Source organism: Fundulus heteroclitus, chromosome 10 (genome assembly GCF_011125445.2).
Source record: "Fundulus heteroclitus isolate FHET01 chromosome 10, MU-UCD_Fhet_4.1, whole genome shotgun sequence".
NCBI classification, from domain to species: domain Eukaryota; kingdom Metazoa; phylum Chordata; class Actinopteri; order Cyprinodontiformes; family Fundulidae; genus Fundulus; species Fundulus heteroclitus.
The window spans coordinates 9,766,895-9,794,876 of record NC_046370.1 but is presented as its reverse complement, the minus strand read 5'-3'; the positions used below and the strand labels follow the sequence as shown (position 1 = coordinate 9,794,876).

General features: G+C 41.1%; 1 protein-coding gene across 4 annotated transcripts; it reads right to left on the bottom strand.

Annotated features, from left to right (window-relative positions):
• Window positions 1-464: 464 nt before the first annotated feature.
• On the bottom strand, window positions 465-27,982 carry eef2k (eukaryotic elongation factor 2 kinase). 4 transcript variants are annotated; one of them, XM_036141931.1, is made up of 20 exons: window positions 27,668-27,982; window positions 25,921-26,183; window positions 25,308-25,361; window positions 17,218-17,318; window positions 14,520-14,580; window positions 12,988-13,025; window positions 11,024-11,195; window positions 9,495-9,644; window positions 9,281-9,413; window positions 9,065-9,192; window positions 7,598-7,817; window positions 7,424-7,491; window positions 4,940-5,017; window positions 4,707-4,763; window positions 4,441-4,506; window positions 3,935-4,066; window positions 1,812-2,000; window positions 1,569-1,693; window positions 1,246-1,424; window positions 465-1,042 (listed from the first exon to the last, which is right to left on the bottom strand). In XM_036141931.1, exons 2-20 carry the CDS (start codon window positions 26,173-26,175, stop codon window positions 933-935), a joined length of 2,316 nt encoding a protein of 771 aa, XP_035997824.1. In that variant the 5' UTR covers window positions 26,176-26,183; window positions 27,668-27,982; the 3' UTR covers window positions 465-932. The 4 variants fall into 4 exon arrangements, with proteins under 4 accessions (XP_035997824.1, XP_035997825.1, XP_035997827.1 ...); XM_036141932.1 differs by having other exon boundaries at window positions 7,598-7,814; XM_036141934.1 differs by lacking the exon at window positions 4,441-4,506.

The following is a 27,982-nucleotide window of genomic DNA, read 5'->3' as shown; positions in this document are numbered from 1 at the left end:
CTTAAAATAATTGACCTCAGATTTTTTAAATTCAGAGCCAGTTTATAGGAACTTCCCACAAGCCCCTGATTCTAAGGCAACATCCAATCAAGCTGCAGAATAAAAAACCTGAACCTGCGCTGTGGGCCTGATCCGAATCACAGTCAGCGCAAACAAGATAGGAGACAGCAGCACCATCTTCAGGACTTTAGCCTGGCCAGAAGGTTCACTTTTACACACATATAAAACTGATTTGATTTTAACCCCTTTTACACATTTTAACCAATAAATGTGGAGGGTGCTGTAACCAAGTCAAGCAATCCAAAAATCAAGTGATGTCTTTGTTTTGCTGATTCTGGAGATATGACAATAATGTTGTTAATGGTTATTTAAAGACTTTAAATTAGAGAAAAGTAAGAATCTAAGATAATTTTATAACTCAACTCCACTCACGTACAGATTGGCCAGAGAACATGACAACATGATCAATAAAAAGCAAGGCAAACCTTTATTATATACTTTCATTCTCTGCATCTTTACACAAACTCCTCCAATATTATTTTATTAACATTAGAAAGGGGGAAAATAAGTAAACGTTTTTTCTTTGTTCTGATCCTTCAGACATTTTTTTTTCTCTTATTTACACAACCATATTGACTTAAATAAAATGTAACGAGGGGCCGGAAAGTAAAAGGGAAAATGGAAGACAGGATGATTAGCCTCAGGAAAAAAAAAAAGAGACGGGAACAGGGAGAGAAAAGTCTGATCGTCAAAGGCTCAGCACACACACACACACACACACACACACACGCACAGGGAAACCGCTAACAGCAGAAATTCTGTCATAAAAATATGTAAACAAGAATCATTCAGGGTAAAATGCTGAACGTGTAAAAATCCATGTGACTCAGAAACTCCCAGAGGCGTCGAGCGGATCAGTCGTGCCTCCAGGATTACTCCTCCACCAGCGCCCAGGCCTCTTCGGCTTTCATGTAGTACTGGTTGGCCAGGCGACCCTTCATGGCTGCCGTGGCAGCTTCCGCAGCCTCCGTAAACAGGTCCCCTGTAGCGAGAGAAGACACGTTACGGTCTGTCCCAACAAACAGGCGTCATTTATTCGTCTAACGTCCAACTACATTAGGGAAATCGTACCAAAAAATTAGTTTAATTGTTATATTTTCACATTGGACCAGGTTTTCTTGGGTTATTATACAAAAATTAAGTGTAATGATATGAGAAATTTAAGTGTCCATTAATGGAGCTAACCTGCTTTCTGTGGATCCGCGGTGAGGTTGAAGCCTCCCTCCTGGTACATCTCCGCCTCTCTGGCCAGCAGCAAGTACCTCGGCTCGTCCTGCGTGCCATCGAACTCCCCGCCCTCATCGTAGTCCGTCATGTTCAGAGCACTGTCATACCAGTGGATCGCTTCTTCCCAATCCTGCTTTCTGGGAATAAGAAACGGAGAAATTCAGAAGACCGAACGAAGGGGGAAAAAAACCACTGTATTTGAAGAAAAATATAATTGCACTAAAATTCCACTAGGGGGCAGTAAACAATTTCTAAAATGTTGCTGGGCTTTGTTCACCGACCTGTCAGCAGACAGGCTGAATCCATTATCGAAGGCTCTGGCCACTATGATCATAGAGGATCTGTCTCCAGCCTCAGCCGCCTGCAGCAGATACTTGAATCCTTTCATCCTGTTTCCCGCGTTATCCTGCCAACACACGGCAAGTCAGAGTGGCAACAGACCTTATCCACACCAAATCAGCCCACAGGTAAAAATGAGAAGGAAAAATCAACCCGGCGTGCGTTTTTTTTTTTTTTTTTTTTACCTCCACCTCCATGTCTGGGAGAATGTGATGAGGCAGCTGCAGGTAACATTTCCCTAAGGCCACTATGGCCTCCAGCTCTCCGCACAAGGCGGCTCTCTCCAGGTGGAACATGGCCGAGTCCTGGTCCCACTGTTCGTCCTTCTCGCAAAAACGACCCGCTTCGTGGTAGCGGACCATGGCCAGGTGGACCTGGGCAGGAGAAGCAAACAATGGAGAGAAAAAAAAGCAATGATGAAATGTCAAAATGATATAATAATATTTAAGGTATATGTATCTCATCAGTCACACTAAATTGATTTATAATATGAAACGGCATACTTTTATGGGCCCCGTATCTTACTCAGGCTAGATGGCTTGCAACAAACCTAACTAGACATTTTAACTTCGGGCCATTATTGAAGCGATGGACAATCTTAAATTTTTTTATTTCATTCATTGTGTTCAAAGAAAACAATTAAACATAAAAAAAAAAAAACAAGTCCCGACAGAAAGGGAGCCTCTTTTTACACCTCATCTCCTACTCATGGGGCTCTATATGTCAACATTATATGTAGAGATTCTGTAGGATTCATTGAAGTTGCCCTGAACAGGTTCAGAAATCAATGTGTGGGAGAAAACACACCAATTACAGTATATAAGGGTGTTCCCCAGGGATCTATTTTGGCCCCCATTTTATTTCCAATTTTTCTAAATGAGTTTGAAAAGGGAATAACCGACTAACTTTGATTTAAGCCATTTCCTTGTAGATCTATATGAATGTTTACGGTCGCTGTGGCACGGGAAGACTTCTGGAAATTTTGAAGCTCCTTTTGCACTAGAACCCACTCAGCTCGACTCTACTAGTTTGTTGGGGTTTTCTATTGGGTGCTAGTACTCAGTAACGGATAATATTTCAGTGTGTAATCGGTTGGGTTTTCAGGTGAGCTGAGACAAGCTTAAAATTTAACAGCCAAAGACTGCCATTTAATTTCAATTAAATTCTATTTATATAGCACCAATTCATGAAACATGTCATCTCAAGACACTTTCCAAAGTCAAATTCAATCAGATTATACAGATTGGTCAAAAAATTTCCTATCTAAGGATAAGGATTTACTGATTGGCTAGAGGGTGGCGTCACAGTTGGAAGCAAACCCACCATCTTTAAAATATTGCAACAGTCACTGAGCGTATTCTGAGCTTTAAGGAAAATGGCAACACTTAAATAAAAACTATGATCCAGCAAAGAGGTGCTGACGCTTATGTGCTTGTTGGCTGATGTGAAAACAAACAAATCTCGTCACGTCACTTTTCTATGACGACCTGGAAATGACTGAAACCATGTACAGTCGAGTCAAGTAGGTACTAATGGAAAAGAGCACTACGCTGAAATTGGCGTATTTGTCCTTGATTTGAGCGGGCAAGTTTAAATTATCTGCCAAAGGAACAAGAGTTTTGCACTTAAAACAGGAACAACTCATCTCCATCGTCTTATTCCAAGTGCAGGATGTCTAATTAGCTTATTTTAGGGGTCAAATTACTTATTCAATTGGAAATTTTTCTTATTTACTGGCTCAATTTTTTTTAATTATCATTATTTGAAGAAAATTTTACTTTTAGTTCCCTTTTTGTAGTGTACACTGCAAAAACGGAACTAAAATTAAGTACACTTTTCTTGAAATGAGTGCATTTTTCTTGATTTGAGCAGGTAAATAAGACTATTTGCCAATGGGATAAGATTTTTGCACTTAAAGTAGGAACAATTCATCTCCATCATCATTTTTCAAGTGCAGAATATCTAATTATCTTATTTAAGGGGTAGAACTACTAATCCCATTGGCAAATAGTCTTATTTACCAGCTCAAATCAATGAAAAATTTACAAATTTCTAGAAAATGTTACTTACTTTTAGTTCCCTTTTTGCAGTGTATTGACTCTTTTCGCTTGTTCAGTGAGTTGTGAAGTTAACTGTTTGTCCTGGATTTTATTTAGGGCAATCCAAATAAAGCAGGTTCACTTCAAATATATTATGTATTTGGCTTCACTGTTTGTTTTAGTTGCAAAGCTCCAATTCTTGAGGTGACAGTATTGGTCAAATATTTGTTTCTATCCTGACTGAGTGACTTTGATGTCGGTGGTCTCACCTTCCCCAGGATGGACTGACCGATCTTCTTCTGCAGCAGCGCGTTGAGGCGCTCCACCTCGGTGGCCACGCAGGAAGGTCGATGGACGTGGGCACGAGACGAGTGGAAGAAGCTCCACTTCTCGTCCGTCAGCTGAGGAGAGACGAATGACCAATATAAACAAAAAAATAAATTAAAAAAGAGAGCGACAGAAAGCTAAATATGATGACCGGGATATGACAGACAGCGGGTTTGAGCTCAGAGCTGAAAAAGCAGGAGAACACGCAGAAAGCTATTATGGTGAGAAGCGTTAAACTAGATGGTGGAGTAAGTCAACTGGAGGTAGATGGTGTTTCTTTCCACATATCCTCTCACTGAGATTCATAAATTTTGTTCTACTATGCCAAAAAAATATATAAAAAAAAAAATCTAGAAGCGTGCATATTGAAACAGCTGCACACAAACTTTAAAAGCTCGGTAAACAGCAGAAGCGCTCCACACCAACCAGCCTACATGCAGATAATCACCCCTTCGTTGACGGGACTTTCTGAGTATAAGTTTGCCGAGACTCTCGGAGGAGCTACCATCTTCCTCTAAGCCAGGGGGAGGGAAACAAAGGAAATGAGTAGGAGCCGTGTGTCAATGGAAAGAGGAGGAATGGTTCTTGTTGTGAGAAGAATGAAAACGTGACGACGAGGGAAGGAACTGAGAGCGGTTATTCGATCACAAAGAGAATGACTATGATTGGAGGAAGGGGGGGGGCATTCACACGGCGTTATCTGAGTTTGTTTACCCGTCTGATGCTGTCGTCATCCGACTCAGAATAAGGTCTGTGGTAGCGGTGGTGGGCCTATATGACGAAACACAACGTGCATTACACAACAATCTTGAATGTATATTAGGAAGTTAAATGTCTGAACGTTGATTAATAGCAGTTTCAATGTTTCAAAGTGTTTCCCTGTCAATTTCGTTTGGACCTGAGAAACTGATCTTATTCACATGAAGTTAAAAGTTAAAACTCTTTACCCCGTCTACGTGATCATTTGGATCCCCCTCGCTCCTCCTCTCGCTGGGGTAGCCGCTGTCTCCGCCGCTCTCCGAGTCCTGCAGACAGGAAACAAAATGTCGTCATGTGGGGAAAGTGATTTAGAGGCTTATTTATAGCTTTAGCAATGTGCATCACCAGAGAAGCACCATAGTCCCTAGAACAATGCGTAGAAAGTGGGTCTCTTGTTTTAATTTTCTTTTTCTTCTGCCATTTTAAGCCCTCATTAAAGTGCTGACAGTTCAGTCACGCATTGAACTGAGCAGAAGGGTGTGAGTGTTTCAAGACGCATCGTCTTGAAACACTCACACCCTTCTGCTCAGTTCATTATACATTATATTCAGAAGGGTGTGAGTGTTTCAAGACGATGCTCAAGATTCAGGCAAAAGAAGAAAACTGGAAACACTGCGACTTTACCCTGATTGGTATGAGATTCTCACGGTGTGACAAATGATCTACACCTACTGGCTCACTTTCCTTAAGTGGCCAAAAGTAAAGGACAGCCCTCTGAATTGGTCAATTGTCTGTTTGCTCTTTGTGTTTTTGGACAAGCGATCCTTATCTCTTCTGTTCTTCTCTGGTTCTCAGCCTTGACAGCACAGCCTATGTTGTTATGTACTCCACAGTATTCATTGCCGGAGTTGAGAGAGAAACATGGAGTCTCAATCCTTAGTTTCCTGCCCATAAATAGGATTTGATGCTCCCTGTTGTCCAAATCAAGAAAACAATTTCTCACACTGCAAAAAGGGAAGCAAACGTAAGTCAAATTTTCTTGAAATTAATTGTATTTTTCCTTGATTTAAGCATGTAAATAAGACTATTTGCCAATGGAGTTAGTATTTTGACCCCTACAATAAGATAATTAGATATCCTGCCCTTGAAATAAGATGATAGAGATGAAATATTCACATTTTAAGAGCAAAAATCTTATTCCATTGGCAAATAGTCTTATTTACCTGCTTAAATCATGGAAAAATACATTAATTTCAATTTGACTTACTTTTAGTTCCCTTTTTGTAGTGCAGACAGTTAATTGGTTTCTCTCATTGTGGAATATTAATAAGTATTGGGTCTCATGAAATTCTGGAAATCAATAAGTAATGTTTCTATGCACTAAACGCCACTAGCTTGTCCTCTTTGCTGCCATTTGTCCTTTTTTTTTTCCCTTTGGACACAAAAAGTGAAAGATCGCAAAACTCAGAACAAAACAAGAAGTAAATATCTTGTAGAGCCATGAACAAACCAACTGGTTCAAATAATGGGGTGTTGTGTTGGGCCATTGTTACGGACGGGCCTGTTTTCATAAGCAGCGGCAGTCACAAGCTGCACTTGTGAGCAAATTCATTGTTGTGCCGGCCTCAGCCGCCCTCGCTGCATTTGAGCCTTTCCACAAATCAGCTCTGGACGCACGCAGAGCCTCGTCATCCAGGGGGACGGCTGCTCGTTCGCTGGACCGCAAATGTCTGCGGCGGTGCAATTACCCATAATCCTCCATGTGTGGGAAAAGAGATATGAACGGAGACACTTTACACTCGTTTTCCATCAGTTTGACCCACAGAGTCGTGATAAAAAAAAGGGGCTAAAAAAGTGTCACAATACAGTATGAATAATGTTTTACAATGTTCAGTGTTTTTAAATGTTTAAATAGTCTATTTGATCAAAAATGTAATATTTATGCGTTTATTCTTTACATTTCATTTACTCTGCCAACTTTACCCCTGAGAATCAGACGGTGGGGCAAACGCTGCCATGGAAGGCTGTGCAGCTCAATCAATCAGATGTTAAGGTCATGAAATTATTATGATTAAATCTAGCAGAGCAAATAATAAACAACTAAATATAACAATTAAATACTGACCTAATTCTATATGATTTTAAATCATCTAAACAAATTAATTTCGACATGTAAATATTAAATTGTAAAATAAAATAATTATCAATACTATTTTGGGTTTGTTTGTTTTAATGTAGTAACATTTTTATTTAAATTATTGCATATATAGTAGTTTATTTTCGATCCTCGATTCAATATGGTGACAAAACTACCTTTCTGGTCGACTATAATTTAATTGAAACTAAAGGCAAATAAATAAAAAAAGACATAAAATAAATCAATTAATAGATTTATTTTAGTTGGTGAAGATTCTCAGTCATCCAGGTCATGATCAATCCAAAAGAGGTTAAAAAAATAAATAAAAAACAACTGGACTTCTACTCTGAAGCTGAAGACGTTTCGCTTCCCATCCAGGAAGTTTTCTCAATTTTGAATAGATTTATTTTAGGTTTTTGTAGGCATACAAACCAACAATAATCTGGTATTACTTAAATACGATCAGGGAATGATAAACACACATGGATCAGACAGATACCGTCTGAAAAATTTACACAGCGGGACTTAACAGGAGACTGTTGCTGTAACATATTCCTGTGCCGTTTCTAGTTATGTTCACTTTGTCATGACTCACCTTGTGATCGGCTGTGTTGTTGTTGTTGTTCAGCCTGTCGTGTTCGTACATTCCAGCAAGAGACAAGCCTGGAAAATGCGACAAAATAGCAAAACCAGTCACGACTGGACGGCTCCTAATGAATGCTCTTGCAGGGGGGAGAAAAAAAAATAAATAAAAGCTTCAGGAATGTACCTGAAGGCGATTTCCCCATGGATCCAGGTGCCATTATGGGAGAGAAGGGGAGGGTGAGCGGCGAGCAGGGGATGGAGTCCACGTCGCTCATGCTCTCGTCCGCGGATGAGGGCTCGGACAGGCGGGACAGCAGCGGAGGGCCGCGGCCTGTGGACCAGGTGCGGACGCGAGGCGAGCCGCAGACCTCCTCACAGCCCCTCAGCACCGTCTTGGCCGACTTCTAGAAATAAGCGAGAAAAAAATTAGAGGCAAGGGAACCAAAAGAAGACAGCTTAGAGAACGCAGAAAGTCGTGTGTCACTCCAACGTGCAATGGAGTCCGAATATGACAACCGTAAAATAAAAATATATGAAAATGACGTTAAATCCCACATTTTAATCAGCGTTTTAATCAAACCGTATTATTTATTGATAATAATATTGTAACAAGATGATATTCATACACTTGTTCAACATTTTCTGAATTTTTAGGAGTCAGTTTTTCAGGTCACCCTGAATTCATGCAGATGTCTTTACTGAGGCGAAGATTTTAATATGGAGCCTCTTACAGTCGTAGTAGACAAGAAGGAAGAGGATGGACAGGTGGTCGAATGGTGAGGGAGGCAGGAGAAAAAGACACATATATGGTCGGAAAGATGGATGCACACTGCAAAAACAGAACTAAAAATAAGTAAAATTTTCTTCAAATGAATGTATTTACCCTCAAATTGAGCAGGTAAATAAGATTATTTGCCAATGGAGAGAGTATATTTACATCTAAAATAAGATAATTAGATAAACTGCACTTGAAATAAGATGATGGAGATGAATTGTTCCTATTTTAAGTGCTAAAATCTTATTCCATTGGCAAATAGTCTTATTTACCTGCTCAAATCAAGGGCAAATACATTAATTTCAAGAAAATTTTACTTGTTTTTAGTTCTATTTTTGCAGTGCATGGATGGGTTGAACAGGGGGGGACGGATGAGCAAATAGATGCATTAAAGATGGATGAATGGACCAAAAAACATGAATGAATGCACGGATGGATGGATGGACGGAGAGGTGGATACATGGTAGAAGGTGAGACATGGATGTATAAATGACGAAGGGATGAATTTGTGGATGGACAGACGTATGGATGGGACCAACACTTTGTTCCTGCACTGCAAAAACGGATCTAAAAACAAGTAAAATGTTCTCAAAGTCCTAGATTTGAGCAGGTAAATAAGATTATCTGCCAATGGAATTAGTATCTTGACCCCTAAAATAAGATAATTAGACATCCTGCACTTGAAATAAGATGATGGAGATGAATTGTTCCTATTTTAAGTGGAAAAATCTTACTCCATTGGCAAATGGTCTTATTTACCTGCTCAAATCAAGGACAAATACACTAATTTCACGAAATCTTACTTATTTTTAGTTCTGTTTTTGCAGTGTGGGAAACGTAATAAAGGCTGGAAAATAAAAGAATTGGTAGAATTACCAAAAGTTTGTTGGTGCAGTCCAGCTGGGACGTCTCCGGCTCAGACAGGTCGAAAGGCGTCAGGCCCATGCTCTTGCAGATCTTGTTGCACAAGTGGGAGTGGAAGAACAGAGCCATGCCTCGCACACCTGGAACACCCGATGTCGTCAGACTGAGGATTTGCGTTAGCCAGCAAGGACTAGCTCAAAGGCCGTCCATCAAAGAGGAGAAACGTACCGAGATTTCCGTCCCCGAAATCCGTCCCCTTCTCTGTGTGGATCTGGGGGTCTGTGTAGAGATCTCCGACTCCTTGGATGTCCACCACGATCAGCTGGTGGGCCGAGCGCTCGAAGGTGAAATGACTAAAGGCCTGGCGGAGCAAAAAGTGAGATTATAATACAGGACTGTCCGCCGGGTTGTTTCTCCTCGGTCAGACGTAAACGTCCCTCACCTGCGGAGTCAGGCGGATGTTGTCGTCCCTCACAAAGCCAGAGTTGGAGTTGTACTTTATGTACTTCCCCTCGATGAAATGCTCCACGTGAAAGAGAGGTTTCCCCGGCCTGTTTGTCATCTCCACCACACACATCTGCACAATGTCCACCTAAGGGTTGCAATATTAAATCAAGAATAGAATTTAAAATTCTCCTTCTAACGTATAAAGCCCTTAATAATCAAGCTCCATCATATATCAGAGCTCTGATTACCCCGTATGTTCCTAACGGAGCACTTCGCTCTCAGACTGCAGGTCTGCTGGTGGTTCCTAGAGTCTCTAAAAGTAGAATGGGAGGCAGATCCTTTAGCTATCAGGCTCCTCTCCTGTGGAACCAACTCCCAGTTTTGGTCTGTGAGGCAGACACCCTATCTATTTTTAAGACTAATCTTAAAACTTTCCTTTTTGACAAAGCTTATAGTTAGAGTAGCTCATGTTACCCTGAGCTATCTCTATAGTTGTGCTGTGATAGGCCTAGGCTGCTGGAGGACATCAGGGTCTAATTTTCTCACTCTACTGATTTCTACTGTTCTTCAGTCTACTGTTCTCCAGTTTTGCATTGTATTAAATTGAAATGACTGTCGTCATTTCAGCTTTTAACTTTTTGCTCTCTCTCTTTTTCTTCATAGTAGGTACACCTGGTCTGGCGTTCTGTTAACTTTGACATCATCCAGAGAAGACGGCTCACCCGCTACTACCATCTAATGTAGAACAGATTACTAGATCAATGTGTGCTTCTGTGCTTGTTTGTCTCTCTTGTTGTGTCTCTGTTCTGTCTTCTGTAACCCCAGTCGGTCGAGGCAGATGACCGTTCATACTGAGCCCGGTTCTGCCGGAGGTTTTCTTTCCCGTTAATGGGGAGTTTTTCTTCCCACTGTCGCTTCATGCTTGCTCAGTATGAGGGATTGCTGCAAAGCCATGGACAATGCAGACGACTCTTCCTGTGGCTCTACGGTTCCCCAGGAGTGAATGCTGCTTGTCGGGACTTTGATGCAATCAACTGGTTTCCTTATATAGGACATTTTTGACCAATCTGTATAATATGATTGAAGTTGATTTTGTAAATAGCCTTGAGATGACATGTTTCATGATTTGGCACTATATAAATAAAATTGAATTGAATTGAATTGAATATTTCCCCATTTACACTGCAAAAACAGAAATCAAAATAAGTAAAATGTTCTTAAAATATGTGTATTTGTCCTTGATTTGAGCAGGTAAATAAGATGATTTGCCAATGGAACAGGATTTTTGACCTTAAAATAGGAACAACTCATCTCCATCTTCTTATTTCAAGTGCAGGATGTCTAATTATCTTATATTAGGGGACAAAATACTCATTCCATTGGCAAATAATCTGATTTACCTGCTCAAATCAATGACAAATACACTAACTTTAAGAACATTTTACTTATTTTTAGATCTGTTTTTGCAGTGTAGGCTGTGGCTCGGTGGCTTGTTGCCTTTTCCCTTAATGTTTTTCCTTCTACCTGTTTGGGAGGTCTGTGTCGGTTGTACTCCTCCCCCCAGAGTTTGGCCTCCATCTGCAGCCGGACGTCCTCAAAGTAGACCTCTCTGTCCACCGTCTCCATGTAGCGCTTGGCCACGTAGTTGGACGCCGACTTCCAGTTGCTGCTGTGTGAGAAGTTGGACAACTTCTTGCTGGAGGGGGAAACAAGACAGAACTGCGTGTTTGTCTCGGGTATAGACCGTTTTATTAGTCCCCATACAAAGAGAAAAAAAACTCCCTGAAGATTAAAAGGTCTTTATCAAAAGAGGCCAACTTTTTGGGAGCTGAAAAGTGATCCCAGATGTGTTTGATTCACACGGTTACAGGACGCTGCAAGAAAAACACGCCGCATATCGCAGTGTCGTCTGTGAGAAACCAAACATGTTGGACCTCGTAGGGCCACAGGGAGTTTCGTCTAAACAACTTTTTAGAGGGGATTTTGGCTTTCGGATATTTCATGAGAACCTAAGATTAACTGGTTTATATTTCCCACATCACTGAGGAATGGGTATTAGGGGTCTAAGCCGACAAAATGAAGGAAACTGTCCATTACATTGTGAAAAACCTCATAGGTGTTAAGATAAATTGTGCCACGCCCTCTATACCATGCCTAGTTATCCTGTGTTATTAGGAAATATGCAAAACCTTCCAATGGAATCACACGATTCTTTTAGGGCTAAATGGCCTAGAGGCTTGTGTATTTTAAGCAAGGAGGAAGTTGATTTGCAAGTAGGTGGATGATCCTGAAAAATGAGACAGCTATGCACAAATAAATTATCAGCGTTAACTGGCTAAAAACATACCTGGGAATACACAGTAAAGAGATATTTAAATAAAATTCATATCCCAAATCACCAGCACAATCCACAGCAAGTTTACCCAGCTTGAGAAAGATCCAACAATAGGGGGCGCTACAGTCTGGAGAAGTTTATTCAGCCAAACTCACTGAAGGGTTTGCAGGAGAAGGTTATCCACTAAGGCAGCATCTAAAATATGGTAATAAATTGAGGTGGCTTTATGATAAATTTAGAAATCTGACTTTTACACAAAAAAAAGGCTCATTATACACACCTGTTTGTCCTTAATGAGCTCAGATTATCAAAAGTATATATGGGTTTAAGCTAACTCTTGTATCCCCAAATATCTTTGGATAGTTTAAATGAAACTGTGCACACTTCATTTGAGACAACTGCTAAATATCTATTGAATCTGTGATTCTATTTGTATATGGTGCTGTGTTAAATATAGCTGGTAAGTGCTGATTAACAATTTTCCCTTCAAGAAAAACTTTGATCTGAAGGCATGTCAAAAAGGTTTCTACTAGTCAGATATGGCAATAAAACAATTTTTTTCTTTTTTTTTTTTTTTGCAGTTTCTTATTATTATAGTCTTTAACAGTCATAATAAATCAATTATCTTTGATGTCCTCCGCACTGGGGAGTCCTCTTAGCTTGAAATTGTACATGTTGAACACTAGGGGGCCCTTAAAGCAAGAAGCTAATAGGTCCCATAAATAGATGCTCAAAGCAATGCAAAAACTTTAAGACCCTTCCTAAGACCCATCTAGCAGATCTGGAGAGGAACGTGTGCCAGACTTCCTAAGGAGGGCTTGATCCCCATTTCCTTGCTTCTTGTAGTTCTAGTTTAATATTGTTATTCAGAAAATAAACACTGCATGGCTTTTAATTTACTCAAAACAATAAACATCTGGGGAATACATGGCGTGGGATTATAGTCAGAAATAAACTCCATGTACTATCTTTAGCTTTGCGATCTAAAAATACGGCATCCATTCAGCTGCAGCCCCCACGAGTCGGAGAAGGAAGTGTCAAGAATATGGGTCAGCGATCTATTCCTGTGTTGTTTATATTGACTCAACAAGAGGAGAAGAGAAGCGGGCCTCATAATGAGAGGAGAGGAATGTGGGGAAGTATTTCAACTTACGCTCTGAAGCACTCCCTCATGGCTCCTTTCCCAAAGGGCTGTGAGAAACCAAACGGAGGAGAAATAAATGTGCTGTACGGTATTTTTAGATAGACATTGTTTAATTACATATGACAACAAAGCCCCACCCACCAAAGGAGGAGCAACAGGAGAGGGTGGCAAACATGAACCCCGTGTGAATTTTGATCAGTACAAATTGGTTCTCAATGGGCTTCTTGTGTTTGGGCCAACTCGGATTAAATGAATATAACCCCATATTGGAAAAAGCAATGGGGTATTCTCTTCAGCTAGGAACCACTGATCAGGCCTGAAATCTGGGAGTAATGATGGACTAAGACCTGAACCTTCAAAAGCATCTAAAGACAATTACATGGTCTTTTTATCACCTGAAGAACATTTCTAGGATTAAAGGACTAATGTCTCAGCAGGATGTAGAAAAACTAATCCATGCATTTATATTTAGTAGAATTGATTACTGCAACAGTGTTTTCACAGGTCTGCCTAAAAAGTCAACCAGACAGCTGCAGCTGATCCAGAACGCTGCTGCCTGTGTCCTCACTAAGACTAAGAAAGTAGAGAACATCACCCCAGTTCTAAAGTCCTTACACTGGCTCCCTGTATCTCAGAGAATAGACTTTAGACTTGTTTCAGTCTATAAATCAATGAATAGTTTAGCACCTAAATACATCACAGACTTGTCATCAGTGCATCAACCCTCCAGACCACTATGGTCCAGCCTATTCTGCATACTTAGAACCAAACATGGAGAAGCAGCCTTTAGTTTTTATGCTCCACTTATCTGGAACAAACACCCAGAGGGCTGTAAAAGTGCTGAAAGCCTGAGTTCTTGTAAATCAAGTTTGAAAGCACATTTGTTTAAAATTACCTTTAAATGTCAATGTTGAAGTTTTGTAGTCCAACTCGTCTTATATCTTAACCTGCTGCTACTATTTCACTGCAATGTGCTTTCTTTTGTATGTTTTTTTGCTTTTTCTTCTTGTTCAGCACTTTGAATTGTCTTGTTACTGAAATGTGCTCTACGAATAAACTCGCCTATTGCAGGGACTTTCAGCCATTACCCGGGATTTTGACATTTCAGACCAACAAGTGTAAAGTATGTATAAAAATATGTAAAAGCTGTCGACAATGAAACGTTTCCTTAATAAGTTTATACGTACATGACCTGTTCCTTGAAAATTATGTCATCTTCACATTTAAGAACGCTCCACTATTTCTACTAGCTGTTGCCAGATGCTGCTAAACTGGATGTTGTGCTTTGATACAGAGCTGAAGGAAAGCAGGAAGCCAGAACCAGGCTTGATTTCAGTGTGCAGAAACAGAAGGGTGGGAGGGGAAGAAGTAAAAATAGAAAAGAAGGAAAAACTCCCGTTCTGTCGAGCCGTACAGTCACAGAGTTATGGAAGATTGTCTAACAGATTGAATTATATTGCAGCAGGTGTATCCGCCAAGGTAAAGATTTTAACAATATGACAGGAAGCAGCTTCAAATCTTGCTTTTAGCGAGAACAATACCTGTTTCCCCATCTTGATATGGATCTGGTCTTGAGCCCATTCTCCTGTGATGGCACTGTATCTGTGAAGAAAAAACAAACATGTCTTAAAGAGGATACATCTTTCTAGATATTTTTACCCATCCATGCATTTTCTGACCCTGGACAGGTCGGCAGTCTATCACAGGACATTTTTTATTACTTTTACAAAGTCTAATAATGCACCAGTTAGCAAAGTCTTGCCAAAACACACAAAATGCTGTTTCTTGACCAACAGGCTGTTATGATGGGGTTCCGTTTGTGAATGACAGGAAGTAAAGAGAAAAAAAAAAAAAAAGAGAACTGTGTTTTACTATTATGGTAGTTTTGCAAACCCTGTTTTTAAAGTTACACATTAGCTAGAAAATAAAACGCCGAAGGCAGAAATTGTTAACGGGGCGGCCTTTTCTCTACAGGATTACCTGCATTTAAGAATGTTAACCATAAAGCATTAATTGCAGTGTGGCATGTCATAAAAGACCCTGCGCTAGAGGGACATTTTGCAGAGATTATCGCAGGTTAGCACAGATACTGAAGCAATTGTTTCACTTGCTTGTTAAAAGAAAGTATTCGTTCCCTTTCTTTGTCATATTGCAGTGTAAACCGAGCATCTGTAGCTCTCTGACTGGGGGGGTCACCTTTCCAGCAGAGTGGCAGAGCGATTAAACCCTGCGACCCCGCTTTGCAGCGAGAAAGAAAATATCGGTTTTGTTTTAGCAGCTGTTTCTGTATATCAGCCTTCCAAAGTCGTCACACCAATGACCTACTTTTCTTTCTCACTGCTTCCATACCGAAGGCTCCTACTAAAAAGCACTCAGGTTCATTTATGTTTGCCAAGACCAGGACTTTGTCCGCAGCTCATTATCTATTCTTATCGGGTAGCCGCATGAGTCGTCTGCTCTCTTGAGTAGGTAAAACAAGAACAGAACCAAAACAAGTGGATTCTGTTTGCAAAGAAAAGCCATCCTGACCGCTTTCCATATTGACTGATGTTGTTCAGCTTGGAGTAAAAAGGGAGGTTTTGCAGCCCCCGTGGTGATTGAAATGCCCATGGAGGTCTGTGCATTTGTTCCAATTGGCAGCGAGCATGCGGTGAGTTAATGATGCCTGCAGGATAGAAAGACGTTAGCGAGTCGATGCAAAGAGGCTGTTCCCATTCCCTGCACGAAGAAAATAACTTCACAATATCTAATCCCCGAGCCTCTTTGCGCTGACACTTCAGTCTTGGGAACACGGTGTACCAGTGCAGTCGGGTTGCAGGGTGCAGAGAGGGGTTGAGGTTACGCGCGGGTAAAATTAGCACACATGAAGAACACAGCAGGGCAAATCCCAGCCTTGGACAATCCCTCCGCCCACTCTAAACCCTTACATATCAGGAGCTCGCTTTCAAAATGCTCTTAGCACACACCCACGTCCTAATTTGTGTGTTCATACCGCCCTGGCTCAGGGGGTTTGTAGAGGGTGTGTTTGCTTATATTAGCTGCCAATATCTGGGTCCACACTGGGTATCCCACCCAAATAAGAGATAATAAACAAACAAAAAAAACGACTTGAGGGACCAAAGGGGCGTGGTTTCAGCTCTCATCAGCGCTGCAATGTTTGTCATGAGTGGAAGCCAACACTCTGACATTTGATCGAGTGACATGAAACACAGCCTGCAGCCGGTCGCAGGCTAATCTGGCCGCGCCGACTGCACTGGGTGTTGTAAACAAGCTACTGAATGACGGCACGGTCGTTAAATCTATTTTTCTGGAGGCGATAAGATGGGTCAGCTTTTGTTTTTACTCTCTGACCCGAGTTCACGTGTCATGTTTTCATGCAAAACAGAATGTTACGAGTGAAAAACGCTGCTTGGAGCCGCAGGGAACTGAACAAAAGGCATGCGTTTAACTGAATAAAAACATTAGTGAGCACACTGTACCACCCATGCAACAATGATTAGGCCCCAAAGGAATAAAAGCAGTGATGTGTGACTGATTAAACAAAATGCATTAAACTTCCTCCTAATTTTGCCATTTTACAACCGCAAACTCAAGGTGTGTCATTTGAATTTGATGCAATAGACCAATAAATGTAAAGAAAATGTAAAACTCTGAAAAGAGTAGCATGCATTTGTTCACCATGCTTTGCAGAACCACCTTTTGTTTGCAATCGAGGCTGCACGGTTAGGGTTAGGGCTCAACCAGCTTTATAAATCCAATGACTTGAACCTTGCTCTTTGTTTTTGTTTTGCAAAAAAAACAAAAACATGCGTTTTGCATGTAGACCAGAAAGTTCAAACACACAGATGGACTCTACTTTACTAATTAGGCCTGTTAGATGCCTGAAGGCAATTGGCTGTGCTGTAATTTATTCAGGGGGTCTGTATACAAACACACACACCACACTTTTCAGATTTTTAGTAGTAAAACACATTGAAGCTCATGCGTTTGTTTCCTTTCACTTTCCAGTTATCCCCTTATCTGTGCTGGTCTGCCACATAACGTCCCAATAAAATACTAAGTAGTGGTTGTAAAGAGACAAAAGAGTTCAGGGAGGGGGCAGTAATATTATTGCAAGGCACTGCATTCATGGTCAAGCCACACATTATGGTCCATTGGCAAAAGCAGGGCAGGAGATGTTTCAGAGAAAAGCAACACAAACATCGGAAAGTTGAGAATTAAAGGTCGAGTCGTTCGTACCTGTAACGGACGCAGGGTTCAGTCTCAATCTCCTCCAGGTGAAACTGGGCCCAGGGGTCGGGCAAGGCTCGGGCCTTCTCGATCGCCTTTATCCACGCCGCCTGTCACAGAAAAAGAAGTGCGTGATCACATTTAGTCTCTGAATTGTTCATTCAGAGAAACAAAAGGGCCTGTTTTCCCAAGACTGGCTCAACAAGGACATTGGAAACAAAAGAGATGAATTAAATCCTTTCAAAGCTGCTCAAATTGTACAATAATGTTCATTCCTGACATATTTTTGTCCCCCATCCAGCCCAAAATCTGGAGATTTAGTTTGTTGTGAGTGCCGACAAGGTTGACACAAGTCTTCATGCAGCCACAGTAGCTGTTTTAAAAGTTAAATTATTGCTCTAACCAATGTTTAACAAGAAGCTATTTTCTAACAGCGTTTTACTTGGATGTCATGTTCCATTTGATGTTATGATACTACAAAAAAAAAAAAAAAAAAAAAGGGGGTTCAATTTTAGGTCTTTTTACACCTTTACAGGGGGGGACAAATAAATGAGCAGGTTTACAGAGATGAACAACCACACTTAAGCTAATAACACTGAAAATATAAAAAAAAAGGACACGGGATAGTTTACCGTTGTCCCCAAATTAATGCAACAACCGTTGCATAAATAACCCTCCAGTATTTAAAAAGAAAAAAAAAAACATATACTGTCTTGGCACGACTCATAAATCAAGTGCCGTGAGTGATTTAACTTTGATGGTTAGTACGCGGAGTTCGAACTCATCCTGCACGTCTCCCCCGTGTCCCCGCTGCTCCCTGCCCCGGCAGACGTGTTCAATTTTAGAGCGGCAGATTTACACCCAGAGAAATATGTTAGGGTCATGTGTTCGACTGCGGGAGCGTCATCTTACCAAAAACACGTCAGATGCCGTGTTAAAAACATTGCAGCCGGGGGACACTTGAGGATGAGACTATAGTAATAAACCCTGGGTTGCTACTTGCGCCGTGCAAAACTATCCAAACATCTAGAACTTGGGTCACGTGATGCAGTTACTCTGAGCGGACGCTTGCCGCTGGGCTCCCACCTCTCCCGAGCTAATTTGGCTTATTTTTTTCATCCTTATCTAAGATAACAAGCTGTAGGTTTATCTTATAGCAACCGGACACCATGCCCAATCCTAAAACAGCCAAATCTTCCGCCTGCAAACCAACTGAAGAGCCAACAAGGAAGAATACGCTAACTAGCAAAGAAGCTAACCAGGCAGCTCAACAGCACGAGGTGCTTGCTAGCGACTCTGACTCTCTGGCCGCCGATATCTCTCAATCTGTCATCGAGAAGATTTCAGCCCTGATGGATAAAAAGTTTACGGAGTTTGCCACCACTTTGAGTAACATCTCTGCTAAACTAGAAGCCAACACGGAGCGCATCACGGATGCAGAGCACCGCATTTCAGCAGTAGAGGATGACATGTCGACGGTGGAACCCAGGTTGAAGGAGCTGGAGTCAAAAGTGCGTATTCTGACAGAGAAATGTATCGACTTGGAGGGACGGAACCGAAGGGATAATATCTTGATTTATAACCTCAAAGAAGATACGGAAGGCCGACAGCCAGTTTCATTTTTTGAGAGATGGCTCCCAACTCTTCTTGGCTTGGAGTGTAAGCGGGGCGTCATTAAGATCGACCGGGCTCACCGGAGCCTTGGACCGCCGAGATCTGACCGACCGCGCGCTGTGATCGTTAAGCTACATCACTCCAAAGATACATCCAGGATCTTGGCGGCGGCAAGGAAGCAGGCTCCGCTCACATACGAAGGCCAAACGATCGTTATCAGACAGGATATGACTGCTGCTGTCAAGGAGATGCGCCGTGCGTTTAATGGGGTGTGCGAACTTCTTATCAAGAAGGAGATTAAATTCTCCATGAGATACCCGGCTGTTCTATCTTTTTCGCACGGAGGGAAAACCCGATCGTTTCGCTCACCCAAGGATGCACTTGCTTTCCTGGACGAACTGAACTGAGACCGTGGTATAGGCTGGTTGGACCCAGACGCTGGACCTGACATGGAGGTTGATGCTCTACTTTTTCTCTCCTTTTTTCTTCGGTGCAGAGTTGCAAAGGTATGCGGCTAATTGTTGTTCAGATGTTACGCGACTTGGACCTTTGCTCACTTTGTGTCTCATGTGGATGAACAATATATGATAAAAAATGTGTTGGTTGCTTAAAATTTATTAGGTATACGGTTAAATTGCTATGGCTCGGGTTGGGGGGGGGGGGGGGGGCTTAGCTTTAGGGAGGATGTCTTGTCTTCTCTTCTCGGCGGCGACTCTTCTCGGATTCATGTGCCCCAGTTTTCGTTCTCTTTCTGCGGCTGGAATTCCGGAACCGCACAGGGGGGGGGGGGGTTTGTGTGGGGACCATCGTTTGGGGATGGCTGTTCTTTCGTTCACGAGGGTTCTTTTTTTCGTTGTTGTTTACGCCAATGTACAATGTAAGCTACCTATTTTTCATGTCACCAAACTGCCGATATTTCAATTGCTTTTTGTAAAATTATGGAGGTTTACTACTGCTCTTGGCACTCTTTCACAGAGTGTCAAGATTTCTTTAGCTTTACTATGAGTGATCTCAAAATAGTCTCCCTTAATGTTAAGGGAATAAATAATGTGATAAAAAGACAAAGTATCCTAACATTTTTGAAAAAGGAAAATACAAAAATAGCTTTATTATCAGAAACCCACTTAACTGACATTGAGCACCTTAAACTGAGGAGGAATTGGGTGGGCCAGGTGTTTTACTCGTCACATAACTCTAAGAGTAGAGGAGTTGCCATACTAATCCATCGTAGTCTTCCCTTTACATTGGAGAAAACTATGAGCGACAGTGATGGCCGATATGTCCTTATCTCAGGATATCTTTATGGAGAACACATTTTATTAGGTTGCATATATGGTCCAAATATATATGAGGCTACTTTCTTCCCAAAACTTTTATCGGATATTGCTTCTGTACACACACCGTATATTGTATTGGGGGGAGATTTTAATTGTATTCACGACCCATGTGTTGACCAGTCTCCTCCTAGATCTACTACAATATCAAGAAAAAGTCTGAGATTGCGAGAGTTTTGCCAAGACCTAGAACTGTATGACACCTGGAGAGTCACTAACCCTAGAGAGAGAGACTACACTTTTTTTTCTCAACCCCATCAAACGTTCTCTCGGATTGATTTCTTCCTATCTTCAAGAATGGTGTTGGATCGAGTAAGAAATTGTTCAATTAGCACATGTACAATCTCCGATCACTCTCCTGTTATCCTATGTATTAGCCCACCTTATGCTGATCCTGCCTCTCGCCACTGGAGGATGAATCCGTCTCTACTGAGTTATCCATCTTTTATTGATTACATTACAGATCAGTGGAATCTCTTTATGGATACTAACAAGACTCCAGATGTCAACCCCTCGTTGCTGTGGGAGACGGCTAAAGCTTTTATTAGGGGAAGTGTCATATCATATACCACAGCTCAGAAAAAAGCTGCCATTAAAGAACAATTACACTTAGAAAGAACAATACAACAGACAGAGTTACAATGTAAAAATGCATCTTCTAGAGCACTCTCTAAAAAACTAGAAGCGGCTCGCTCAGCATTAAATCAATTACTAACAAGACAAGCAGAGTCGTCCATCTTCTTTGCTAAACACAGATTATATCAATCAGGGAATAAACCAGGCCGCCTACTAGCGAGACTAACAAAAGGCAGAATGGAAGCAAACACAATTTCGTCATTACAAGACAATAACCGAGACAGACACCACAAAACAACAGACATTAATAGGGTTATGAGGGAATTCTATCAAAAACTGTACTCATCTGAATGCGATTCGTCCGATGCTAAAATATCAAAATTCTTAAGTGGAGTGACTCTCCCTCGTCTGACAGAGGAACAACAAGAAGTTTTAGGTGCTCTAATCTCTCAGAAAGAAGTCAGAGAAGCCATCACCTCCCTTAAGGGTGGAAAAGCTCCTGGACCTGACGGCTTCTGTCCAGAATTCTATAAGAAATTAAGCCACCTCGTGGTAGGACCACTTACTGATATGTTTATACACTCGTTTGGGCGTGGAGGCTTGCCACCAACACTTAACCTGGCGAACATCAACCTCATCCTTAAAAAAGATAAACCATCAGACATCTGTGGTTCATATAGACCTATTAGCCTTATCGGGGTAGATAGTAAGCTGCTCTCTAAATTGCTTGCAATGAGACTGGAGAAGCTTTTGACTTTCTTAATAAACCCAGATCAGACAGGGTTCATACAAAATCGTTTCTCCTTCACTAATATGAGAAGATTACTTAATATAATTCAGTACTCAAAACAAACAAACTGTAAAGCCTTTTCTGTATCTTTAGATGCTGAAAAGGCATTCGATAGGATTGAGTGGAAGTATTTATTTAATGTTTTGGAGAGATTTGGGATAGGAGGCGATTTTCTGAAATGGATCAAAATACTTTACAGTTCCCCGTCTGCCTGTGTTATGACTAATGGTGTTCTGTCTCCACCTTTCACAATACATAGGGGAACTCGACAGGGGTGTCCTCTGTCCCCACTTCTATTTGCTCTTGTGCTGGAGCCCCTAGCAGTGGTTATTAGATCACATCAAAATATACATGGCGTGATGATTGGCGGTAAAGTTCATAAAATAGCATTATACGCAGATGATATTCTGTTATTCGTAACAAAACCTGACATCTCAATGCCATCTATCTTGTCCACTATCTATGAATTTGGTTCTTTCTCAGGTTATAAAATCAATTTTGATAAATCGGAAGCAATGCCATTAGGTAGTGCTACTGTCCAGGACCTACCCTCTAGTTGTTCCCTGAGATGTTCCCAACATGGCTTCACTTACCTTGGAATTAATGTGTCCCCTAACCTGACAGAGTTATGGAAGCTTAACTTCTCTCCCACACTTCGGAAAATAAGGGGGGACTTAGAAAGGTGGTTTGACCTTCCCTTATCATTTATGGGGCGGATAAGTTTAATTAAAATGAACATTTTCCCACGACTTTTATATCCCCTCCAAATGTTACCCCTTTGGCTATCCAAAAAAGTTACTACAGATATAGAGAGAGCATTTTCCAGATTCATTTGGCATGGCAAGAGGCCACGGCAGAAAATCACAGCTTTACAGCTCCCTGTGGACAGAGGTGGCTTGGCCTTGCCAAACTTGTATTATTACAATTGGGCTTGCCATGCTCGTTATCTGTGGGAGTGGTTACATGCTCACCTCACCTCAAACCCCTGCCTTGAGTCGTGGGCCTCTCAACCTGCTTCCTTGTGGAGCCTCATAACCGGGGATAGGAAAAGGCTATCGAGAGACATTAAACATAATCCAATTATTTATAACACAGTTAGGGTGTGGCAGAGAATTTGGAACCACTCGGGAGGTGGGCTCTGCTCCTCACTCCTGACACCTCTTACAAGAAACCAGGATTTTATCCCAGGCCTTGAGCCCAGCATTTTTGACCTGTGGCATGACAGAGGAGTGAGAGTGATCGGAGATCTGTTTACAGAAAATATACTCATGACATTTCAACAATTGCAGACAAAATTTGGTATCCCTAAAGAACACTTTTTTGGATTTCTCCAAATTCGCCATTTCATTGGTTCTATGAGGTTTTCTCATTCTGGTTTGGTCATACACAATGAGGTTGAGAAGTTCCTTGTCGACCGGGATAATCCTAGGCATTTTATCTCCGCTTTCTACACAGTCCTGTACTCTCTTACCCCAGGTGGTGCTGGGGACATTGCACGGAAATGGGAGGGAGATCTTGGCACAGCATACATTGAGGATGACTGGCAAGAAGCCATTAATATGGTCAACTCAACCTTTATATGCAATACGCTCAGAGAGACACAGTATAAAATACTACATCGTCTACATATAACACCTTTTATACTCAATAAGATGGATCGCCAGCTCTCTCCCTTATGCAATAAATGTGGAAGAGAAGTAGGAACATATTACCATTATTTCTGGCAATGCAGACTGATTAAACGATTCTGGGGTACAATTTCTAAAGAGCTGAGTGACGTATTTCATGTAAGAATCAGATGTGACCCAGGTCTGTTTCTTCTTGGCCTTCCTTCAAAATCAGTCACTCTGACACAATTGCACTTCAAACTCTGTGACAAATTATTATTTTTGGCTAGAAAATGTATTTTAATTAATTGGATTAAGGATAAACCACCAACTATCACACAATGGTATAGAGAAATATTTAGGGTCCTCCCTCATGAAAGGCTTAGTGCAGTTCTTAAGGGTAATGAGAAGCATTTCATTGTTATGTGGTCTCCTGTGCTAAGCTATTTGCCTAAAGAGCTGACACAACTTGTGATGAGAGGTCAGAATCCTATAAAGTGGAAGGTTTCACCAGGTCACAACTAATGAACATTCTCCTTTGGTATTACTATGTGTCTTTTTTCTTTCTTTGATCACCCGGCTAGTTATGACTGTTTTGATATCAGGCTTTCAATATGTTAATGTTTGGCAACCACTGAAGACATGATTTTACTGGAATGTGACATTGTATGGCAGCTTCCTTTTATTTATTTATTTTTTTAATTTGCCCTTTGTGTTTGTTTGTTTTCCTCTGTTGTCTTTGTTTTGTGTCCCATATTCATGTAAGATAACTGCTTGCACAGTGTACAATTTTTTTTTATTTTCTTTTTTTTTTTTTTTTTTTTTTCTGTTTGTGAAAACACAAAACTAATAAAAATGTTTAAAAAAAAAAAAAAAAAAAAAAAAAAAAAAAAAAAAAAAAAAAAAAAAAAACATCTAGAACTTTTGCACCATTTGGCACGTCGTGACCACAAATTTATTGCATGTTTTTTTTTTTTTTTCTTTCTTTGCAAATAGAAAAAGAGAGAAGTGTGGCATGCATTTGTATTTACTCTGATACGCTTAAATAAAACCTAATGCAACCGGTCAGTGATAAAGCTGTGGAGAAGTTTAAAGCAGCGTTAGGCTATAAAACAATATCTGAAGCTCAGAACATATCACCATAGCACTGTCCTACCAATCATCTGAGTATGACGCCACAACAAACCTACAAAGACTTCAATTATAACTGAGGCTCAGGTGGGAGAATCTGTTGACTTGGCAATTATTACTTGTTAATTCAAAAGATCTAGCATTCTACAAATACACAAAAAGTCCGATTTGCAGTTTTCCCCATGCTTGTAATTAGCTTACATGCATAGCGTTAAGTTCAGGGGGGAAAAAAGGGAACTGCAAATCAGCTTGAACACATCGTCCCCATTGGTAACACATGTTGGGTGAGTCAGCATCATGCCTTTGTTCAGCAGGGACGGGCGAGCCTTAAAGAAGAATCGCTTGAGCTAAATATTGGAGTCTGCAAAATACTTGAAAGTGGCCAAAATATAAGGGTTTAGATTCCAGGATCATCATGTGTCAGAATGGCCTAGTCAAAGCCCAGACCAATTCCAATTGGTCTAGGCTAACAGACTAACAGTTGAAATTGTAGCAAAATGGGGTTCTCCAAGGTACTGGCTCAGGTTTGGGGGTGTGGGGGTGAATATAAATGCATGCCACTCTTCAGATTTTCATTTGCAAAAAAGAAGTGATGCATCATTTTTCTTTTACTGTAAAATATACACTACTTTGTGTTGGTCTATGACTTAAAATCTCAGTTGTAAAAACACAAAATGTGAAAAAGCTCAAGAGGTGTGAATACTTTTTGAGGCACCGTAAATAAATAAAAACATTTTTTTTTATATTATACAGCGTATTATTTACAAAAAACAAATAGATTTTTAAAACATAGGTGTCATTTAAATGAAAGAAAATAGAATGATAAGCAAAGGAACTACTGGATAAAAGGAAGATATTATGCAGGAATTGCAATGAAGCAAGCAGTCAGCCTGAAGGGTAAATTATAGAAGGTAAAAACTAGGAAGGAAAAACCAAGCAGGGAAAGGACTGCGAATGACAGAGCATGGAGGGGTGGGGGGGCGGAGGCATGGATGATCGCTGGCAGAGGGAGGAAAGTGAAGTGTAACTTGAAACTCCCAAACATACCCGTGCCTTCTCAGAGATTACAGTGTACGATCGATGCTCTGGCTCGGTTTCATGCTATTTAGAGAGGGTATAAAGAAAGTGAATGGATCCCATTAATTATCTTTAAAAAAAACAACAACAACAACAACATTATTGCAAACATGATTAAAACAGCAAGAACATAAAAAACAAAAACAAAAGGCAATTCATCCTAACAACAGCTGACTGGTGGGGCTAGTCTCGGTGATCAGCAGCGGTGCGCACTGAATAAAGGCTTTATGTGTGCAGCCTGGCTGCTGATCTGCAGGGTTTGCAGGACGAGGCGTGTTTACGTGCTCGTATGAGCTGAAGCCAACCCTCCGGTACTTCCTGTTCTTTTCAGAGAAAGTACATTTAAAGACGAGTGGCCAGCCTCCACTGCAGTGATCAGATACAGAGTACACACACACACATTACAAATACCACACGTAGTGGTGCGTGTGTGCCGGCACGCACGGATCGTCTGTCCTTATAAGGCCTTCAGTCGTAGAGGAAAAACAAAAATTGCAGAACCGAGTTGTTGTAAAGGTGAACTGTTCACACTATTACCTAGCTAATTTCAATATTTGCTGACACCTCTCTCCGAGCTGCTCACCCTGTACAGGAAGTTGCTCTTTGGAAGCGAGTTGGACAGCTGCCGCGTGTAGGCCAGGTCTTTTAGGTAGTTGCACACTTCTTTAACGGAGTCCCCCAGAATGGGCGAGATGAAGTGGTCCTCGTCGTCGTCGTCGTCGTCGCTGGCGTTGGCGTCGCTGAGGGAGGACGGACGCTTTTTGAAGCCGTTCCTCTGAGCCGAGGGTCGCTGGGCGCTGCCCTCCTCCTCCATGCTGAACATCAGGTCGTCATCCATGATGAGTGCTGTCGTTGTTGACCAGAGAGAGGAGAGAGGAGGATGAGAGGTCGGAGCAGCACGATTGCAACGGGGGGTCTGTGTTTAGTGTGCAGGCAGCAAAGACCCTGCATCGCAATGTCAACACCGCAGCATCTCAACCAGCTCTGGGGCGACTGGCATTCAGAATGTTCCCGCACTCTACACATAATGTCCAAACAAGCACAACATCTGAGCTGTCCTTTAGACTTATAGACTTAGACAAACTGTCATTTTGTATGCACAGAGTGTGTACAGAACGAAATTTCATTTGCATACAGCTTAAAAATGTCAGTGAATTGCAGTGGATTCCAGAATAAAGTAACTTTGCAGGATAATAAAGTAACTTAGCAGAAAAATAAAGTAACTTTGCAGGAAAATAAAGTAACTTTGCAGGATAAAAAGAAAAAAGTAATTTTGCAGAACAGTTCCAGGATAAGGTGCACATTGATTTCACAGTACAGCGAGCGATCGTACACTGTTAGTTGCTGTGATGTCACGCACAGTTCAAGATTACGTGGATTTTTCGTTCAGGTCTGGTCTGTTGACTGTGATTGTTTTTGTTTCTCTTCCTGTTAAGGACAAATCAGAGGACAAAAAAAAAAAACTGCTGCATGTTTTGTTTTTGTTTTTTTTGATAGAGATGGTAGAATTGAATCAGAGGGGAAATCCCCCCCCCCCAAAAAAAAATTACAATATTGTCTAATTTTATGCACCAGACCATATATCCTTAACTGTAAATTTACAAATTTACAATTTACTATGATTTTTATTTTATTTTTTTACATTGTTTACATTTCAATTGTTTACATAAACCGCTGCTGCATCTTTATCCTGAAATTTACTGCAATTTACTGTGATCTTTCAAGCTGTATGCAAACGAAATTTCGATCTGTACGCCCTACATAGAAAATGACAATAAAGTTGTCTAAGTCTAAGTCAAAAAAATGCGTTAAAATGTTTGCTGATGTCTCCTGCGTTTAAAGACTGAAAATAGTGCTAATCCTTAGTTTTAATACATCTAATAAATAAATCAGCATTTGACCGGTACACCCCCCGATCAGAGCCAATCAGTGAAAGACTGATGATCGATTAAGATCGCTGTCCAGTTGATTGGCGCATCTTCAACAAGCAGCCATCTTAATGGCAGATAAAAACAACTCTGGATCATGGCAGTAGAAACAAACTGTGCCTGTCATGCATATGCTGGGTCACCACAGAGAGCTGGCTGCACGTTACAAACAAAGCCTTTATTTACTACTACAACACAATAAATGTGCAAATGCATTTCTTATTAATTACATTTACATTGCTGGGGAAAAAAAAAAAAAACAATCAGATAAGGGCTAAGAATGCAGACCCAACAACAATACACATGCTCCCTAATACCACACATTGCAGCAGTCATAGATAGGCTAAAGTAATGTGGATTATTTTGCTTCCTGCTGTCACAGCCACGAATGAAGTAACAAACCTTACAACCGGGAGCACATAAGACTTATTTCAACGGTTTCTTCAACGGTTGGCCCCTTTGTCCAGCCACAGTCTTCGTGATCTTCCTTCCGCAAAGATTTCACTTAGCAAATAGACGCGGTGAATCGCATGAGCAGCGATTTATAATCTCCTCCCATAACATAAGGCGAGTGTTTACAAGTTCTCCTCTGGAACCCGACGGTCCACGGACGTGTCTGGCAGCGAGCTGCTGTACTTGTACTGCTGTGCTGCGATGACAATCCACCACCACGATGGTGTTCCTCCGCACGTATCACCGCACCATAATGTTCTTTTC

Bases quoted from the DNA above. Each gene is read 5' to 3' on its own strand.
- eef2k (XM_036141931.1), bottom strand. From the start codon at position 26,175: ATGGATGACGACCTGATGTTCAGCATGGAGGAGGAGGGCAGCGCCCAG. The intron at 9,193-9,280 runs GTACGTTTCTCC...CGGGTGTTCCAG, and splicing joins TTTCGGGGACGGAAATCTCG to GTGTGCGAGGCATGGCTCTG. The intron at 4,067-4,440 runs GTGATTATCTGC...GTCTCTCCTCAG, and splicing joins AAAGTCCCGTCAACGAAGGG to CTGACGGACGAGAAGTGGAG.